The sequence below is a fragment of the Archocentrus centrarchus genome, chromosome 17, assembly GCF_007364275.1.
Source record: "Archocentrus centrarchus isolate MPI-CPG fArcCen1 chromosome 17, fArcCen1, whole genome shotgun sequence".
NCBI classification, from domain to species: domain Eukaryota; kingdom Metazoa; phylum Chordata; class Actinopteri; order Cichliformes; family Cichlidae; genus Archocentrus; species Archocentrus centrarchus.
The window spans coordinates 8,106,303-8,124,280 of NC_044362.1; the positions used below are offsets into that span (position 1 = coordinate 8,106,303).

At 40.0% G+C, this 17,978-nt stretch overlaps 1 protein-coding gene across 2 annotated transcripts; it reads left to right on the forward strand.

Moving 5' to 3' along the window:
• The first annotated feature begins 322 nt into the window (after positions 1 to 322).
• LOC115795714 (CTD small phosphatase-like protein) lies at positions 323 to 16,816 on the forward strand. 2 transcript variants are annotated; one of them, XM_030751754.1, is made up of 8 exons: positions 333 to 666; positions 8,764 to 8,921; positions 9,129 to 9,161; positions 10,193 to 10,294; positions 11,118 to 11,174; positions 11,639 to 11,731; positions 12,269 to 12,454; positions 13,743 to 16,816. In XM_030751754.1, the coding sequence occupies exons 1-8, from the start codon at positions 594 to 596 to the stop codon at positions 13,866 to 13,868; spliced, it is 828 nt and encodes a 275-aa protein (XP_030607614.1). In that variant the 5' UTR covers positions 333 to 593; the 3' UTR covers positions 13,869 to 16,816. The 2 variants fall into 2 exon arrangements, with proteins under 2 accessions (XP_030607615.1, XP_030607614.1); XM_030751755.1 differs by lacking the exon at positions 9,129 to 9,161 and having other exon boundaries at positions 323 to 666.
• Positions 16,817 to 17,978: the final 1,162 nt, after the last annotated feature.

Genomic DNA, 17,978 nt, shown 5'->3' on the forward strand with positions numbered 1-17,978 from the left:
CATGTTGCACAGGGGATGTAAGGCCAGCACACATGGACCGTTTGTCTGAAAGTGTCTGCTAACTTTAACGCTGAACAACTTGCGGTCGCTACATGTTTTTGGACTAGAACCACCATCTGGGCTTCCAAGTGTTTTCAACGGTGCTCCAGACACGGCCTCGCATTTTGGATAATCGGAGCTTTGCGGCTAACTCGCTAACCTATTTGCTAACTTCAGTTAGTTAGCAATTTCGGCGGCTTTATTTATTTGTTTATTATTTTATTTTTAGTTTTTTTTTTTTTTTTTAGGTTTTTTTATTGTTTTTTTTTAAGCCACGCACGCTCCTAGTGTTGCCCACAGACAGGTTTTTGTAGCGATGGTAGTCTGCGGAAAGCCATAAATGACAGTGATTCACTGGCTTCCATTCACCACTGTGCTAGCTGGCTGGCTACCACCGCTGCCTCAACCCCTGCGCCTCGGACGCTTTCCTGGCTTCGTGGGCTAGCTACCTGCCCTCGTCTTAAACCGCTAGCTAACAGTAGCTAGCAAAGGAAGCGAGCGCGCTTGTACGAATAACATTGTGGGAAGTAAAACAGGAATAATAAATCGTCTAAATGGACCACATGTCCATTATAACTCAAGTTTCCAATCCTAAGGAGGAGGAAATAATATTTAACCAGGAAAAAGGTAAGGGAAAAGTCATTTAATGGCAGAGAACTAATGCTAGTAGGCTAACTACTTTTCTCTTTTGACGTTAGCTTTTATTCGCACTTGCTAGCTGTTGCAGGAGTTAAAATTCTTCAGTTGTCTTTGTGTGAAAACATGGAAACATGTCTTGTGTTGAACAAAAACTCTCAACTACGCAACAAGTTTATCTGAGGGGCCTTGCCCCGGGTAAGTTGTCCAACTAGGCTAACGTTTGTTTATTGCGTTTTCATTATGAAGAGCGCTCCAAAGCGTTTTCCCCTTTTAACATTTACGGAAATTCACTGTCTACACCAAACTCACGCGAACGATGCAAAGGTTTTGCACTAAACATTTGGACAGTACATTCCGCTACAAGAGAGGACCATATGATCTGACAGTAGATTCATGTATGGATCGAGTTCGCGGTGGTTTGGTTTAAGGCAGCAAGAAGTTTCTCGGAGTACACAAACAAAAGACAACAATGCTGCTACTGTTGGATATCAATACATTTGATTTCATACACGTAGCATAGGCATCAATGCCTGGACCATATCATAAGATGCGCACAAATATTAACTTATTCGGTTTGTCTGAGATGCGCTTATTCTGTCTGTGTATTTATGCAGTGAAATTAACCTCCAGCTTTCGGTCTTTTCCTATATATATATCTACTAAAAATGTCCTCTTAGTTAAAAATTTATATATAGATTTTTTTTTTTTTTAGCTTGTATTTCTTTAGTGGCACTTCATCACGAAAGACTTCTCCAGGAGACCCATAGCTCCTAATATCCAGTGATTCTCATTCCTGGCGCCCTTTGACAGTTTCTCCGTGCACCGGGTCACCCTGGTGCATGGGGTGTGTATCAATATCACATCTCAAACCTCTCTTGTCAGACCATCAGTAATGTGAGAACTTAAGTCTTTCAAGCACAACAATGCATTTGCCTGTAAGCTAAAAAAGTGACCCTGAGTAACTACAGTGGGTTCTGTGTCACTTGAACATGTGTGGGCGTCTTGGGAGGTTATTTTTGCATGTGTGCTGGATTTTATCATTTCAGATGGGGGTTATATGGGTATATGTCAGTAAAAATAATCATATACTAGTACCGTGATAAACACTTTTAAAGCAACTTGCACTATCAGTAAACATATGTTTTGCACACCTGTTAGAAACAGTAGGCCTGCTTCTGAAGTCATGCAAGTGACTGCACCCCAGTAGTATTTTGTGATTTCAATGCCAACAGAGGAGTTTGAGTAGCCATGCACAAATTAACTTTAATGGAATTCATCGCTTGTGTTGGGTTGTTGCATGAAATAACGTTGGACTAACTGCCAGAGTGTATGTAATAGAGCTTCAATTAATTTAGTAGTAAACTAATACGGCAATTTTTTTTTTTTTTAGTTGATTAGTCAACAATTATTTAAATCTTGCCTCACCTGTTCAAGCCTGCCCACCTGTAAATATATATCACCTTGTCATTTCGTCTCACAAACAAAATAATGACCCATAAAAATACGAGTTTGAAACTAATCAAATGTATTTTTAACATTAATGTGACCATCACAATAAATATCAAATAAACAATGCATATTAAAGTGAATGCAATTTTTATTTTTAAATGAAAATATAATGTGCAAATAAGTAAATAAAATGGCCTCTGTCCAAAAGTTCAAATAAGGCTTCAAATTAAATCAAAAAGATTTTTCCCATCCAAAATAACTGACAGTGGATTCAGTTCACGAAGAGGTTTACTATTGAACAAATGAACGCTAATATTAATGTGAGAAAAAAAATTAGGAGACGACGCTCCTATTGCCCTTCACTCGTTAGGTAACATAACTGAAATGATGCCACTTAGCAAACATCATCCACGAGAATTTGTTTCCGACAGGTAAACCAACAGAAACATTACTGTACAAAAATTAACAGAGTATCAACGCGACATACTAACTCTCTAAAACGTACCCATCCAGAGCTGACGTCACAGCTTCAGGGTGCCGGTGTTCCGTCGAGTCGCGTTTACCCATCAGATACTGTTTCCCCACCGTCTCCGCGCCGCCCACGCGGCAAAAAGCGGTGTCTGATGGCTGTCATTGGGTCATCAGTTACCGTTCCCCCAGTTTATTATACGTTATCTGATGGGTGACATAAAGCCATCAGACACCGTTCCCACCTGTAATAACCTGGGGGAACTGTAACTGATAAAACAAACAAAAGTCTTTTTTTGTTGTTGTTGTTGTCATTTGTTTTCTCCCCAAATTAACAACCAGTGTTGTGGATAGACTAAAGAGATTTACTTGCCAAACAAACTCATCCACATTTGGGACTTGGTGGGAGTTTATAATCACAGCTAGGTTTCTGAATTTAAAAAGTCCATAAATATTTAACAGCTTTATTTCTATACGCTCTCACAGCCAGAGTTGACAGCAGACCGCTTGGCTTTATTTCCTAATGTAAATACAAAGCTAGCCAATGAGTTAATTATGTATCTATTGCAAATCACCTAACATGTAGCCCATCCACCAGCTGTCCTAGAGGAATTTAATAGGTAGTCTTCCAATAGCTTGAACAGGCGCCAAACTGTCTGGACAAAAACTGACCACCTTTGCTCTTAATGTTGCTCTGCTGGCTGTCTTGCAACATGTGTCTGCCTCTCGCACTGGTTTGGCTACCAAGCAGCAGCTTATATATAGACCTACGGTCTTGCTGGGAAGGGAATTAACCTTGGGTCCAAGTGTAACTGCTTGTAAGATGACAATGATAATTTTCTTTATTGTCATAGACATACTTTGCTTTAGAAAGGCAAAGGGGGGAAAAAAAACAGTGCCTAATTTCCAAAAGAAGGTTGTCAGAGCAGTGATTTGTGGGCCTTTTTCTTTGTTGGGAATTTTTTTGGGGAGGGGGGGTATCTTGTTGGTTTCATCTATTTAATGTCACCACTATGCTGAGATTGTTGCACTGGGACTTTATTATTTAATACAGCTGTAAGATGGATGCGGGTGTCATACGTGATCCGTTTACCCTTATGATACATTCCCTTCTAACAGTTTTGGAAGATGTCCGAGATAATTTTGAAGAATGATTCATGTGTGGTGACCTTCAGTCAGCGCTCCACTTCTTCTAGCTTCTTCTGCTTATTTTAGTTCTCGGGGTCCCTGTTTGTTTGTTTGTTTGTTTGTTATTTATTTGTAACCTCATGAACACATTAAATGGATTCAGATGAGAAGAAATAAGCACTAAATATGTCTCAAATTTAGTTTTAAGTCCTTGATCAACAAAATGGAATACAAATATTTCTGAAACATTATACATGCCATTATTATTATTATTTTTTTTTTATAAAGCCACAAAAATGTGTGTGTGTGTGTGTGTATGTATTTGAAATTCGTATATATTATATTTATTCAGCATTTAATAAGTCTGCAGTGTTTGGTTTTCTGTGGGCCCTAACTGAATCAAAATACCAATTTCGTGAAAAATTACAGGTTTAAATGTTTTTGGTTGTGGTACGCTGAGATTATATATTGCACGGTTTGACTTTACACCCTTTGTTTTTTTTTTTGTTTTTTGTTTTTTTTTTTCAGCCCCCACTTATGGTAGCAGTGAAGATGTCTGTTAGCACTCTTTCAGAATATTGTCTTAATTCTTTGGTGCTGGGTAAGGATGGGAAATCAAACTGCACATTGCAAAACGTGATGACAAACTCGTGGCAGTGGAGCTTTTTCACATCTGAATGACACGGATGCCTTTTTTTTCTTCTCTGTTTCTTACCACGGAGTATCAGGGCCACATCGAGGAAAAAAAAAATAAATCATGCATTTTGAGAATAAAGTCAAAATTTCAAGAAAAAAGTCAAAGTCGCCGTTTCAAGTCAAATAACGGCCACAGCTGCTATACCCTCTACAAAATGCCTTGGGTAGATGAAACAACTTGATCAGCTGTCTTAGTGGCTCGACACACGGGGAGCGATGTCGCTCCCTCTCCATTCATGGAACTTGTGCGAAGCGATTGTAGCCTCATCGCACAAGTTCCATAGGAAGTGAATGAAGAGCAAGCGACGTCGCTCCCCGTGTGTCCAGCCCCTTATTGTGTCTTGTGATTCTGCAAATCCCCTCAGTACTGCACGAAGGTGCGGTATCATCGAAATCCTTGCATCTGACCATTGCCAGTTTGTGTGGTTTTTCCTTCTGAGCCAATGCAGCTTTCTGCACCATCTCATTAACATCTTCATAGTTATGACTACATTGTGTTTGTGTACTAAAAGAGAAATAAGTTCCTTGTTACTAAAACTGATTCTAAAGTATAGTTTCACTAACTCATAATACAAGACATTCTGGAGGTTATAGCAGACGTGGCGTGGCAGTTATTTTACTTGAAACGACTTAAATCTGCACATTTCGACTTTTTTCTCAAAATAGAATTTCAACTTTATTATCGAAATTTTGACTTCAAAATGCACAATTAAATTTTTTTTCTCAATGTGGCCCTAATACTCCTTCGTAGTTTCTACATTGTGTTTAGACTCAAATAATAAAACAGTTGCACTGACAATGAAAACTAGGGCTGCAACTATCGATTATTTTAGTAATCGAGTATTCTATCGATTATTCCATCAATTAATCCATTAATCAGATAAAGAATTTTGCCTTATTAACTGTTCATCCGTGTATTTTAACTTCTGTAGCTTAACTGCAGATTTTTCACTGTGTGAAACAAATAGCGGTGATGGAGCAGCTACAAAGTTCTTGTTTCTTCACGTTAACACTTGTTGGTCAGGTGGTTGATGAAGGGCTCCTCCAGCTGTTTCCCAGCAAAGTGTGGTTTTTGCATGTTCTTCCCGTGTCTGCCTGGGTTTTCTCTGGGTACTCTGGTTTCCTCTCACAGTCCTGGCGACCTGTACAGGGTGTACCCCGCCTCTCGCCCTATGACAGCTGGGATAGGCTCCAGCCCCCTGCGACCCTGAACAGGATAAGCAGAAGAGGATGGATGGATGGATGGATGGATGGTTTAATGGTGGTTAGGGGAACAAGCACTACTGCTTTGACGCTAAAAAAATTTTCCTTTTGCTCCATCTGAGCTCACTGTCTCCATAGCAGCTCCACCTCTTTGTGCTTGCCGTGTGTGCAGACAGACTGCATGTAAAACAACTGCTACTGTTGTGTTATCAGTGACTTTGTTGAAAACTGGGGGCTGCATGAGCTTAATGTTGTAACGCTTTGCATCCACACCCGTCCTCCTAAATACGTTTCTGTTGCAGGTCTATTACTGCTTTGTGCCCAGGCAGAAAACTGATCAGTAGTCAGTGAGGGAATCAATAGTCAGACCTCTGAGCATGCCATTAGTATCATTAAGATTTTATTTATAGCCATCTCCAGTGTTATTTTTTTTTTTCTTTTTCTCTACAGAGGTTTTCTTAATATAATGGTATAGTCTTGATGTACTAATCATCATTTGTAGATTAGCTGAATTAACTGTTTTTTAGTAGATGACAGTGGATGAAGTACTCCTGAGTGGATCTCTATTGACCTGTAGAAAATTAGTCCACTAAAAGAGTTAAGATTCACTGTGGAGAAAACCTTGAGATTGCACTGCTTACAGGAGGTGGTGTGGAATTCGTTAAGCTTCTCTTCAATTAACCCTTAGCCAAATCTATAGCCTGTGTCAATAGTCTCAAACCCACCCAGGAGTCAGTAACTGTTTTCACACATGCACTGGAGGCCTGAACTTTTCTGAACATCACCCAGCTGAGATGCATATGAGAAAACAAATGTCCAAATCAGTCAGACTGGACGTTAGCCGGTCTTTAAACTGTCGGCCTGCTAGAATAAAGCAGGTGGTGTTGCACTGCATCAGTGTGGGAATAATGCAGGTAATAGGTTAGTGCATTCACTGCATACCTGCTGCCTCCCGAATGTTGTATTCATGCATCCGTGCAGCTCTCTCGCTTATACCACATGGAGTGTTTCCAGTAGTGTGAATATGTTTGAAGCAGCCTACTGTTATAAAATAACAATTGTGTAAAATACCCTTATGCGAGTCTTCTGATTTAATGTGGACTTAAGTTCATGTATAAAAACAGTTTTGGAAACAACACAAGAATTCTCAGCTAGAGAGAGATGACTTCCCTTGGTCTGACCCTTATCTCTGCTGTGACCTATGAGAGCACAGCCAAACAGCACTGGCAATGTTTTGTTGTTTCCAACATATGGTTACTTTTTTTGGTAGTGAAACCCTTGGAATGTAAAGGTACTGAATTTTTACTTGCGAAGTTCACCTTTTCATTAGTGAACTACAGTGTTCCTTTTATCTTAGGTGAGAGATTTTTTTTTTGAGGTGCAGTCCTGCTCTGTGCCTCACTCAGTAGTCCTGTGAATTTGCTAAGGATCTTTGTGCAGGACTCAGTAATATGGCTGGTTGTAGTGATGAGTCACAGGGAGCTGACAGCTGCCTCTCTGTCCCAGTTTTACAGAGCTGAAATTAAAATATAAAGCCTTGTTTAAGAAAAAAATAAAGTTTTGTGCTCTGATTGTGTTTAGAGATCAAAACTGAGCTTAGTGTAGCCACTATGATTATCTTAGTTGTTTTTTTTTTTTGTTTTTTTTAACTTAAGTAAAACATGGATAACAATGGGGTTAATGTTCATTTGAGGTAATTTGAAAACGTCTGAAGAAAACATTCTTCATTTTTCAAGTGGGTAATTTTCCAAACACATTTCTAAATGTGTTTACAGCTTTGGTATTTGGTGTTTGTTACAATGTTGTTTCAAAGTGTGGTATTTTCACTGGATTGAAATGTTGGGTTATAACTAGAAATTCACATGCTTCAGTTTTCTTAGAAGATTCATTGAATGTTTTATTGTTCCCTTGTCGATGGCTGCAGCTTATAGTTAGCTCGACTTGGAAGAGCTTGTGCCACTGATAAGATACAGCCTCGATACCCAACAAAACATGCCCTTGCTCGAAAGGCTGTAATTAACATTACTGGAAGCCAGTGATAGAGGAAAATGACAGAGAGACCGGGAAGTGCAGAAAGTGTTTCATGTAGCTGTGACATGCCATTAGTCAGTCAGCATCTGATAACTTTACTGTATGAACGAGCATTTAGTCTGCTAAAACGAATGGTTTAGTGGCTCCACATTCCCTTACGACAAGTTAAGAGACTGTGGCTGCTTTTGTGGCCTCAAGATCCTGTGATGCACAAAACTGTTTTATGGTAAAGCACTAGACAGTGACGGGAAGGTGTAAAAATAATTCTAATATTTGCTCCGACTGTTTGTTTGTGTACAAGCTTCAGACAGTGTTTTTTTTGACAACGACTTGATACATATTTTTTTAAGGTCAGTAGTACAAAGTGGCACAATATCAAGATGCCAAAAGACATGACATAATGCTATTCACTCTTCAGTTGCAAAAGCATTCTGGTGGGTTGGGCAGGGGACTAATGGGTGGAGAGGAATGCAGCCTTGTATAGGCTCTGAGGGGGTCTGAGGTCCTCCCACCTCCTCCCTCTCTGCCTTTCTTGTGCATGCTCAGGCTGCTTCAGTCACTCACCTGCCAGCTGAAACGTTGGAGGGAATCAAAAGCAAGTTTTCAAAATGGCGGGAGCCACAAATGTGGAAAAAAAAAAAAGAAAAACAAAAAGGGGAGGGAAGCGTGTACAGCTTCCAACTTGTCACTATTAATAAAAGCTCAGTGTCTGATTTTAGGCCGTGCTTCGTGGTTCAGGAATGAGAGCAGAGCATGCTCTGAACTGTCACTGAGTGTGACTGATGAGGTCACCCAGCCAGCTAAGTTATTTTCTGATCAGTGGTTCGGCCAGGGCAAGTACACAAAACCAAACTAATGCCATTTAATCACACTGTAAAGGTCTCACCTATTGTTGTCATTCAGTGTGGCTCACACCACTGTGGCCACTAAGGAACATTGCGCCAAACACGAAGCAGTTTTATTAAAACAGGTTATACATGCTGATGTGCAAATATTCAAATGTATAGAATTCACAGTTTCATCCTGCAGTATTTTTATCATAAAACGTCAGTTTGCATAAATGCTTGTTCACGCTCTGTTCTTCCACCCCCTTCCTGTTATTTTTGCCAGCGTCCCAGTCAAACAGCAGCCTAAAGAAGCAGAGGAGCCGAGGCATCTTCAGCACATTTTTCTGCTGCTTCCGCAACTACAATGTGGAGTCTCCAGCCACCAACACAAACGCCAGCTCCCCGCCTCCACCTGTTGAGGAGAACGGATCGCCTCCCAAGGTGAGCTGCTCTTCCACTAAACTAATGCTGGTCGTCCTGTTGAAAACTCTAGAAATATCAGTCTGCAAGTGTTTTCCATCTGTTGTAAACTGTCTGTTTTTGTGAATAGTGTTTTCTTTGTTTTATCTCTGTCGACGTGTTGATTTTTTTCTCTTTTGTTTTCCTCACCCTGTTTTTGTATGTGCGTTTCTATCTCTTGTGTTGTAGTGTGACCAGGTCGAGGTCATCCCTGTCCCTAGTGTATGTATTGCCTCTTCTTTTTTTTTTTTTTTTTTTCCTCTTCTCCCCCTTTTCCTTTGCATGCAGGCTGAGTGGGCTGGTGGTACATCCTGTGTGTGGGCTCCACTGCTCCTCAGAGAGCTCTAGCTCTGCTACTGTACCGCAGTTCATTGTCAGCCGATCGTAGCACTGTACTACTGGCTGTGTAGAAGGTGTTCGCGCACCTTTGGGGTTTTAATGTCTCAGTGCTTGAGCTGCATGAGTGACACTTGGTCCTTTGTATGCTTTCCAAAACACCGCAACAGTAACCGTCTAACATTAAGTGCGAACCTGTTTCTGTTATTGCCTCAGGAGCTTCTATGTAAAATGTTGTTTATTGTGTTACTGATCCATGCAGTTAAATCATTTTGAGTGAGAATTAAACACCACACTAGCTCCTAGTTTTTAGGTTTGGCTACTCAACTATAGGGTTAAAGTCATTAATGCTGTCACTCAAGGAAAGCCTTAAATGTGATTCCAGTTATCTGCGGCCCCAGCCAAAAAAAAGTTAGTGAGATTAACCAGCAGTGATTGAATGTAATTACATTTTTCAAGTCCATCCAGTTTATTCCAGCACTGAACCATGGTTCTTCTTCACCTCACCCTGTCATATGGTGTATTGGCAGTTCCAAACTTAACACAGTTGTGTTTGACTGGACCCAGCAAAACTAAGGTCGCTTTACAGGAGCAGCCAGCTCTGTGCATGGCCTCTGTCATTACAAATGTCTGAGATTTAATTTGATCTTAATAAAGATGTAAAGGGGCTGAAGGTTGCTTTTTTATTGTTTTTCTTTCTTTCTTTGGCTTCCACCGAATTTCATACTGTTATTAATAGATGGCTTGATCTCAGTTTGTTTCTCAAAGAACTGCCCCTTCCTAACATGCTTTTGGCTTTTTGTTGGCTTAAACATTACTAAGTATAAGTATACAGCATTCATTTTCTCTTTTTGGCGCTGCCTGTCTTTGCCTCTCATGTACTACTCTCTGACATTATCTGCCTTGTCCTCCCATAGCCGCCAGCTAAATACCTCCTACCAGAGATGAAAATATCTGACTATGGCAAAAAGTGTGTGGTGATTGACTTGGATGAAACACTTGTCCACAGTTCATTTAAGGTAAGAAGGGGCTAAAACTTAAATTAAGGCTTACTGTTGAAGTTCTGCACAGCTGTGTGCTTACCATGTGAGACCGTATGAGCACTTTTCCTACCAGGTCTAACTAAAAGCAAAAACTGAGTTTTGCCTACATCTGTCTAAACCATTCTTGAGTATGCATCTTGCAGTGAGAGTAATATATACTGTACTTATTTCCAAAGTTCAGCTAATGATATGGAGGAAGTTAAAGCTGCGTTGAATCTATTAGATCACTGTGTAAACAAAAGAACGAGATGAGCAGGTGGCAGAGGATGAGCACGAGCACAATATCACAGTACTGATTGAGACTTTATGATCGGTGCAGAATTGTAACAGGAAAAATACAGACAACCAGCACTGAGCCATAGTCAGTGCTGCCAACCATGGCAGATGGTTGCCAACAGGGCCTATGTGTTGGCAACCACTGCAGTCGATACAGTGTCTTTTTGTGCTTTAATAAGCTATTATAGTATGTTTTGTTGAATTGCAGGAAGTTTTTGTTGTGTCTTCTGTGCAGACTTGATTTTGCTCCTTTTTCATCTTCCAACATTTTAATTTCAACTCCAGCTTGTCCTCCTGCTGTCCACTTCTGTCTGTCGACTGCTCCATTGTCTGCTGTGAAATTATTACAGAAGTTAAAGGAGAGCAGTGATGATGGGGTTGTTTTAGCAAAACATACTTTTTTTTTTTTTTTTTTTTAACCTCAGATTTGTCATTCTGCAAATTGAGTTTTAGTGTTAATAGCATGACCTCTGGTGGTCAGTTGGGGTTCTACAACATTAGTAATTGTGTTTTCCTCTCACAGCCTATCAACAATGCTGATTTCATTGTCCCAGTGGAGATTGATGGTACCGTTCATCAGGTATTGTACATTAATAATAATTAAATGTAAAACAAATCGTTGTGAAGTAGCAAGTCTCTTTTATTAGGGGGAGTCCATTTCGCTCTGATGTGAAGATCCTGAAGAGAAGGCTGTTATCCAGTTCAAGTAATCCAGGATAGGCTGTGTGTATCCTGGGTGGCCTATTCATGATTACTTGCACTAGGTGGCAGCCACTGAGCAAGGGGGGGTAAAATCATGTGAGTGATATGGTGTAAACAATCTGATCATTTTTAATTATTCAAGAAATGAGTAGCAGGAGTTCTTATGGATCAGTCCTTAAGGTTTCTTGTACGTGTTGATATAAATGGCAATTGTGCACCTAAACTTTTCTCAATACACATTGTATTTGTAGTGTTTCTGACACTCCCATCACACCGTGTGTGCTGTCGTTGTGGTGTTTTTTCTTTTTAACCTGGCCTAAAATTCGGTGTGCCGTCTTGCAGGTGTATGTGCTGAAAAGACCCCATGTGGATGAGTTTCTTCAAAAGATGGGAGAGCTATTTGAATGTGTGCTCTTCACAGCCAGTCTTGCCAAGGTATGTTCGAGTGTGGACATGTTTTCTGTTCTGACATGTGTTTCGGTTATAAGCCAGTGACACCTGTGGAACTGTGAACATCATTAATTTTCTGCTTTCTGAATTTTACATCTCCATTGCTATTCTCTGCATCTGTCCCTTCTGCATGTTAGCCAATAATGCATGGGTAAGTGTAATGAATGAGACAGAAATAACTGTGTTTATGGGAATAATTCCTCTGTAGAATCAGATATTCCTGAGTTAAAAGCTAGGAGTTGACGGTGCTTTGCTGTGTTATAGAATAGTGGCACCTTCCTTGTTAAATACATGCTGTTATGAGGGACACCATGCTTTGCTTTCTTTTGTAAACATACTGTATGTAGCATTTAGTTTTTGCAAGTTTTGTTTCTACAGAAAGATGTGCTATATACCTTCCCAAACACCCCCAAGTCGAATTGCTTTTCCCATATTCTTTGATGTAATGGCAGTGAAATAATATAGATTTGCTTTAATAGCAGTGTGCTTTTCCTCTGTGTTGTGTCTGTTTGGCTTGGACAGTATGCAGACCCTGTGGCTGATCTGCTGGACCAGTGGGGTGTGTTTCAAGCACGGCTCTTCAGAGAATCCTGCGTTTTTCACAGAGGCAACTATGTCAAAGATCTCAGCCGCCTGGGGCGAGAACTCCGCAACGTTATCATTGTCGACAATTCACCCGCTTCTTACATTTTCCATCCAGAAAATGCTGTAAGTTCGCAAACCTCAAATATTTTTACAGTCAGAGCAACATCTGTTAGATCCTGAATTTGCCTTGTCATGAAACAGTCTTCTTTTGCATGCTGAATATGAAGAATATGAAGGATTTAAGTAAGGCCGCATACTTGTCCAGGTCATAGTTTTCATTTTTCTTCTTTAGAATCTCGTGAAATTTTAGCCGTGTGCTTTGAATACTCTGGAATAATCATCCTCTGACAAGCTTCTGCAGTCAGTAATTTGGTGTATCCTCATGCATTCATGGTGTCATCTGTATCTGCATCTGCCCAACACCTTTTGTTCTCATGCCGCTTCATATCATCACACTCCCACCTATGTTTCTCACTGTCTCAGGATTGTGTATTTATTGTGGTAATCCTGGCCTATTTTACACCAAATACGCTTCACCGAGGCAGACGTGGTTTTCTTGAAGTCCTTCCATAGAGGGTGACATTATGTAATGTGCTTCACGCTGTCGGAGCTGTCACAGAAACTCTGATTTCTGTCAATAACTTCCGTACCAAGTGCAAAGCATTTCCTTATCTGTTGTTCTGAGCTGGGCTGTATGTATGGGTAGTTCACTGCCTGTGGTGCCATTCTGCAGCTCTGATTAGCAGCACCATGGCTCTTTCTGTGCTTCCTGGTTTCTGCAGCGACTGTATTTTGGACTCATTTTTAGTTGGTCACAGATCTTCCCTACCTGTTTTTGGGTTTCAGTCAGTTTCCTCTGGCAGTTATTTTCCATGTGGAGCTGTGATGCAGGGGCAGAAACTAAGTTAGTTCTTGTGCTCACAGGTCATTTTATAATCATGTTCATGCAGTTATTTTTTTCTGCCTTGTGTGTTGGATAACTTGGCTTGTCGTCTTTAAAATAATGCAGTTATTGAGAGGTGATACAATTTCTGCACTATGGGATTAAAGTGTACTCACTACTGTTGTGTGCTGGAGTTAATTTTCTCCAGTACTGTACTGTTCCTAATTGGGACAAAAATAATTACACTTTTATGTTGTTAGTGGTTGTAGTTTTTTAGTATAGCACTGTGAATGCATGCCTTTAGTTCCTTCCCCACTGACTTTTTAATTAGATAATAGTGGAATAAAAGACCCGCAATATCAGAGTACATAATTGGACCCCCTCCCCCGTCTGAAGTCTCTGCTTCCAGTGTAAAATCTATTCTAACTTTTCCTGTTGTTCTGATGTCAAGTTTGAGCACAGTGGTCAGTCACGGGAAAAAGCCCTACCTCTTAAGGCTAACTGTTGGTGCTTTACGTGTCTCCTCAGGTCCCAGTTCAGTCCTGGTTTGACGATATGAATGACACAGAACTCCTGGACCTGCTGCCTTTCTTTGAGGGACTCAGCAAAGAAGAGGAGGTTTATGGAGTCCTGCAGAATCTAAGGAGCAGGTAGCAGGACACACCACAGTGCCGCCTGCGCCCTCCAGTCTTCTGTGTTGATCTCTGTCCCTTTCTACGACCGTATCTCTCAGACTCAGGCAGATCCTCCCACACGCGCCCTAAAGGGACGCCTTGGAGTCTCACTGTGGAAAACTTCATCGTAACCCTGTCTCTGATCTCATCTCCTGGCGACTGGCTGCCTTCTGAGTGCCATCAGAAAAACAAAAACGTTCAATATCCCAGGAGCACTGTGTCTCACCAAAAAACAAAAAAAAAACAACAAAAAAAACACACACACACACCAGAAAGTGTACAGAGCGTCCTAAGCTGATAATATTGGGGACAAAATACTAAGAGGAATGAACTCTAGTCTTTATTTTCAAATTAACAAAGTTTTACTATTTGGTGAAGCGCTTATTTTAAAAGCAAAAAAACAAAACACCCAACAAAACCGACTTTTTTGTCTGAGACTTCTTTTGTGGTACCACACAAAAGTCTGAACAGATTTTGTCCTCATATTGTTGCTATGCAGGCAGTTTCTGGTAGTAGAAAGGACTGTGATTCTCTTTTCTTACTGAATGAAGTGCCTTGTGTGAATGTTGTTTATATGGGGAGATATTTTGTACATGGCATATTTCCAGAGTACTTTGGTCTTTTCACACACAGATATGCTTTAAAGTGGACACAGAAATATCTTTATATGAAAGTTTGACTTCACTTTTTTTTTTTTTTCCTTTGGTCATCAAACGCTGGGCAGTTGTCTCACAGTATTCTTCTGTTTTCCCAGTATGCTTGTGCCATTATATAGATGTGACTTTGTTTCTTTCTGCTTTCATTATACCTAGAAATAGTTGATTTTGTTAGGAAACAGGATGTTTGCAGTTGCGACGTTCACGCCCCACCTGCAGCAAGTCCAGTAGTTCTTTGTGTTTGATCACTTGATCTGAAAGCTTGGGTAAAAATGTGCCATTTCTTTTTGTTTGCCAAATAAGGAACTTTTTTTTTTTTTTTTTTTTTTAAAACAAAAAAACAAAAAAAAAAAACCAGGCTTGATATCCATACCAGGGTTGAGCTGCAACTGTTAACACATTAGTTATGAGTATAAAGTTATAGGTTTTATTATTTTGACAGCTAGATGTCAAATTCATTTATGTTTTAATATTAGAAGATGCTGTCATGCTCATCAGATGGCTAGCTTTTAGCCCAGTTTTTTGTTTTTTTTTTTTTTTTTTGCTGCACACAAGTGGCGCAGCTTCACCCTTCGGGGGCTGAACTTTTGTACACATTTGCAAAGGTGTCCTTTTAGTTGTTTAAAATGGTCCAGGATCTTACAGCAAATGGGTCGAGTGCCATGTTTTCAATTTTTCCATGTCATCGGTGTCTTTTACAGGATAGTGTCAGATTGAGTCTGGACAGTGTTTAAATCGCACCATTACCCTGATTTACAGTGGTGGCCTGGCCTCATCTAGCCCTGGTATAAAAACCAGTGGATATGCCACCTGTGCTGTTTATTTTCCCAGACTTTTTTTCTTGTTCCCTTTTTAAACTGCTCTTCACCTCAGTGCCTACGTTTGAGAGAAGCCCAGCAAACCGAATGCTGCAACATTAGCTTCCATGGCAATAACCTTTTTTTTTGGGGGGGGGGCATCCCAGCTGTTTGGTGTGGGTGTCTAGAGCACTTGAATAAATGGGCCAGTAAGGGTTTGTTAAAAGTAAGACCACTCTGGTGTTCACAGTTGCTTTCAGTGTTAATGAAAGAACTTACACATTAATTTTCCACATAAGTAGATCCAAAAACTGGATATCCATATATCATTTAGATCTTTTTTTTTTTTTTTCTCCAAATACACTTTAAATGATACAATGCTGAAACAACTTGAATGTCGCTTGGGTTTTTTCACAAACAGTAGCCAAACATATGGTTAACTGTGTTGCCATAGTTAACTGCGTCTGTTGTGGGTGAGGGTGGGGGGAAAGGATGCCTTCCAAGCCTGCAGATGGGTGCTCAGTCCAGGCTCATCCAGACAGCCCCCCCACCCCAAATGTTTGGGTCCAGCTCTAAATGAAACACTACTGGGGCACTGCATTAGGACTGTGAAGAACCTCATCATGGCATTAATGCCTTACTGCCTGTGGAGGCACAAAGTAATGTTTCTTCATTAATTCCAAGGTTACACCTACATGTTTTAGCATTGTCTCTGTAGTATTTTCTTATGGAGTGTGAAAACTGATCGGCCATATATGTAGACCGTATCTGGTTCAGGTGGTTATGTAACAATAAAATGGAGCATGGGAAAAGCTCTGTGGTGCCATCTAGGGATTGTTTGCCTAAAACAAACCTTTACTGCTTGGTTTGTGGGTCATGGGGTTTATATTTAAGACACTACTTAATAATTTCCATTTTTTTTTTTTTTTTTTTAAAGTCTGCTGCTCCTTGAGACATATTTTCTTTTTGCATAAGCGTTTGTGTTGGTAGTGAGTGTGCAGCTCATGATGATGGTTTCAGTGCAATGTCTTTTTTAGAAGTGTTTGACGCTTCTCAACCTCTCAGTGATTACCTTTCTCTGAAAATGTTGTTTGTATCATTGTGATATATTTTTCTACCTACATGTTGTCAGTATTTGGTTTGGAAAGTTGCATATTACCCATTATATCCAGCTTTTTGTTCCTACGTCTTTCAGATCGGTATTGTCCCTCTCTCTTGCCTTTGGTAAGAATATAAGTCAGGTCTCGTTCCACCTATCAGGGGACGAGTGTGTGTGTTTGTGCGTGCTGCCTTTCAGTTTTTCTTTGTTTCACTTCACTCATAATCACACATTGTTCATTCTGTATTAAGTTAACACCAAAGTTCTAAAACACTTTTTTTTTAAATAAAGTTCCTCTTTGCATTTTTTTTCTTTTGTTCTACTTTGGCAGCATGTCATCCTGAGCATCATTTTCTTCCCTTTTCTTTCCTTAATAAATGGCTTCATTGGAATAGTTTTGTCATGTCTTTTTTTTTTAGTTTGTTTCAAACATTCAACGTGGTTCATGCATTAAGGCCAAAGATCTTCACTTTAGACTGGTGTGACTGCGGTTTCTACTGTCTCTCTATACCTGATACGGTACGTTAACTAAAAGTCAAGAGAATGTTTTCTGTTGAGTATTTTTCAGTCATCCTGGATTATTTTTGCCATTAGGTTCCTTTCAGACATGTCACAATAAAGCACATTTTTGGAGGACTGTTGCGTGTCTTCTGTCAGCAGACTAATGCCACCTGTTTCTATGTAGCCTAAATGAGCTGGCAGGAGTGAGTTCATGTTTTCTTATAACAAACTGAAAAATGGCAAAGCAGCCAAGTAACCTTTGGGCTCTGCTAACCCTGGTTAGCTAGTACATGGTTCACTTTGTTACTATTTAACAGTCTATACAGTGGATATTTAGGGTTTTATCACTAGATATCACCATTTTGGTAACAACCAAAGTCTGTGGAGCTGAGGATAATCATCTGGTGAAGCCTGTGATGCATTTGTTGTACAAACTATTTTCTTAGTATCTTTAAAGATTTAAGATCTAAAATAACGATTCTAAAGGTTCTCATTCAACAGTAAACAGAGCGCGGTCCCATTTGTGTGCATCATTGCCATGACCTTGTGTGTCTGTTTGCATAGGGTGTGTCCAGCCAAAGTTCACAAGGGAGGTAATTCATTCTAGGGAAAAGGCAGAAGTGGCTCACTGCAAACTGATTTCTGTCTTGTGTTTGCATAAAATTCAAGTCCATAAAGGTATTCCTGCTGGAAGTACTGCAGGCTTCATTATTTAAGATTTGGGGAATGGGTAGGATTAAGGACTATACAGCTGAAGGCTGTTAACCAGGTTAATCCTATGAGAATACAGTTCTGCAAAAACAGCAAGAAATGATTGTGTAACATTTTTATGTCTTCATATTGATTTACAAAAAGAGGTAAAATCATGTTACATGAGAAATGATCATACTGGAGGACTAAAATCACTGATGAAGAAGCATGTAGCTTTCACACCGGCCCGTTTCTCTCTAAAATCCACAAAGCTCATTTGGATGAAAAAATTAACAAAAACAAACTTCCTAAAAATAAGGGACAAATGCAGTAAAAAAAAAAAAAAA

Bases quoted from the DNA above. Each gene is read 5' to 3' on its own strand.
- LOC115795714 (XM_030751754.1), top strand. From the start codon at position 594: ATGGACCACATGTCCATTATAACTCAAGTTTCCAATCCTAAGGAGGAG. The intron at 667-8,763 runs GTAAGGGAAAAG...TATTTTTGCCAG, and splicing joins AATATTTAACCAGGAAAAAG to CGTCCCAGTCAAACAGCAGC. The intron at 12,455-13,742 runs GTAAGTTCGCAA...GTGTCTCCTCAG, and splicing joins TTTTCCATCCAGAAAATGCT to GTCCCAGTTCAGTCCTGGTT.